This window comes from Micromys minutus, assembly GCF_963924665.1.
Source record: "Micromys minutus genome assembly, chromosome: 1".
NCBI classification, from domain to species: Eukaryota; Metazoa; Chordata; class Mammalia; order Rodentia; family Muridae; genus Micromys; species Micromys minutus.
This window is the reverse complement of record NC_137969.1, coordinates 259,365,371-259,366,905: the sequence shown is the minus strand read 5'-3', so window position 1 is coordinate 259,366,905 and position 1,535 is coordinate 259,365,371. Positions and strand designations below refer to the sequence as shown.

Here is a 1,535-nt window from a genome sequence, read left to right as displayed (position 1 = left end):
GCCTGGCCTGTCAGTGTTAACTCAACAACCAGGGAGCTGTGCCGTGCTCGATAGTCAACTTGACACAAGCTAGAGTCACTTGGGAAATGTCTCCATAATATACATCTGTCTCCACAAGACATCGCTGTAGCACATCTTCTTAGTGAGTGTTGTTATGGGAGGGCCCAGCCCGCTGTGGGTGGTGCCACTCCTGGGCTGGCAGTCCTGGTTGCTATGACGAAGCATGTTGTTAGAAGCCAGCCTGTGGCAGGTCTGCGTGGAGCCGCGGTTGCGGGTCTCTGTTCCGCAGGATGGGGTTCGTGAAAGTTGTCAAGAATAAGGCCTACTTTAAAAGATACCAAGTGAGATTTAGAAGGTGGCGAGAGGGTAAAACTGACTACTATGCACGAAAAAGATTGGTGATCCAGGACAAAAATAAGTACAACACACCCAAATACAGGATGATCGTTCGTGTAACAAACAGGGATATCATCTGCCAGATTGCATACGCCCGCATAGAAGGGGATATGATCGTCTGCGCAGCATATGCGCATGAACTTCCCAAGTACGGTGTGAAAGTCGGCCTGACGAACTATGCTGCAGCCTATTGCACCGGCCTGCTGCTGGCCTGCAGGCTTCTGAACAGGTTCGGCATGGACAAGCTCTATGAAGGCCAGGTGGAGGTGACAGGAGATGAATACAACGTGGAGAGCATTGACGGCCAGCCTGGAGACTTCACTTGCTATTTGGATGCAGGTCTTGCCCGAACTACAACCGGCAATAAAGTTTTTGGGGCCCTGAAGAGAGCTGTGGATGGAGGCTTGTCTATTCCTCACAGTACCAAACGATTCCCTGGTTATGACTCTGAAAGTAAGGAGTTCCATGCAGAGGTACATCGGAAGCACATCATGGGTCAGAATGTGGCAGACTACATGCGCTACCTAATGGAGGAAGATGAAGATGCGTATAAGAAACAGTTCTCTCAGTACATCAAGAACAACGTAACTCCAGACATGGAGGAGATGTATAAGAAAGCTCATGCTGCTATCAGAGAGAATCCAGTCTATGAGAAGAAGCCCAAGAGAGAAGTAAAGAAGAAGAGGTGGAATCATCCCAAAATGTCTCTTGCCCAGAAGAAAGACCGGGTTGCTCAGAAGAAGGCAAGCTTCCTTAGAGCTCAGGAACGGGCTGCTGAAAGCTAAAAGAGTTTTCTATGAAGATTTTTTTTTTCATAAAGACAATAAACATATTGATCAAGCAGCAAAAAAAAAAAAAAAAAAAAAAAAAAAAAAAAAGAAGCCAGCCTGTGAGACACTCTTCCATGGCTTCTGCAGCAGCTCCTTCCTGTCTTAAATTCCTACTCTGATGTCCCTGCATGACTTCTCTCTTATTCAGAGTCTTACTGCAATGAAGGGACACTACAACATGGCAACTCTTATAAAAGAAAGCACTTCACCGGGGCTTGTCTATTACCGTGTAAGGAGCATGGCAGCGCAGGCAGACATGGTGCTAGAGAAGTAGCTGACATTTCTACAGAGCCACAGGCAGCAGGAAGA

At 47.2% G+C, this 1,535-nt stretch overlaps 1 protein-coding gene across 1 annotated transcript; it reads left to right on the top strand.

Moving 5' to 3' along the window:
* Positions 1-252: 252 nt before the first annotated feature.
* On the top strand, positions 253-1,181 carry LOC308424397 (large ribosomal subunit protein uL18-like; the record flags this gene model as incomplete). Its single annotated transcript, XM_080921303.1, has 1 exon — positions 253-1,181. The coding sequence occupies exon 1, from the start codon at positions 291-293 to the stop codon at positions 1,179-1,181; it is 891 nt and encodes a 296-aa protein (XP_080777429.1). The 5' UTR covers positions 253-290.
* Positions 1,182-1,535: the final 354 nt, after the last annotated feature.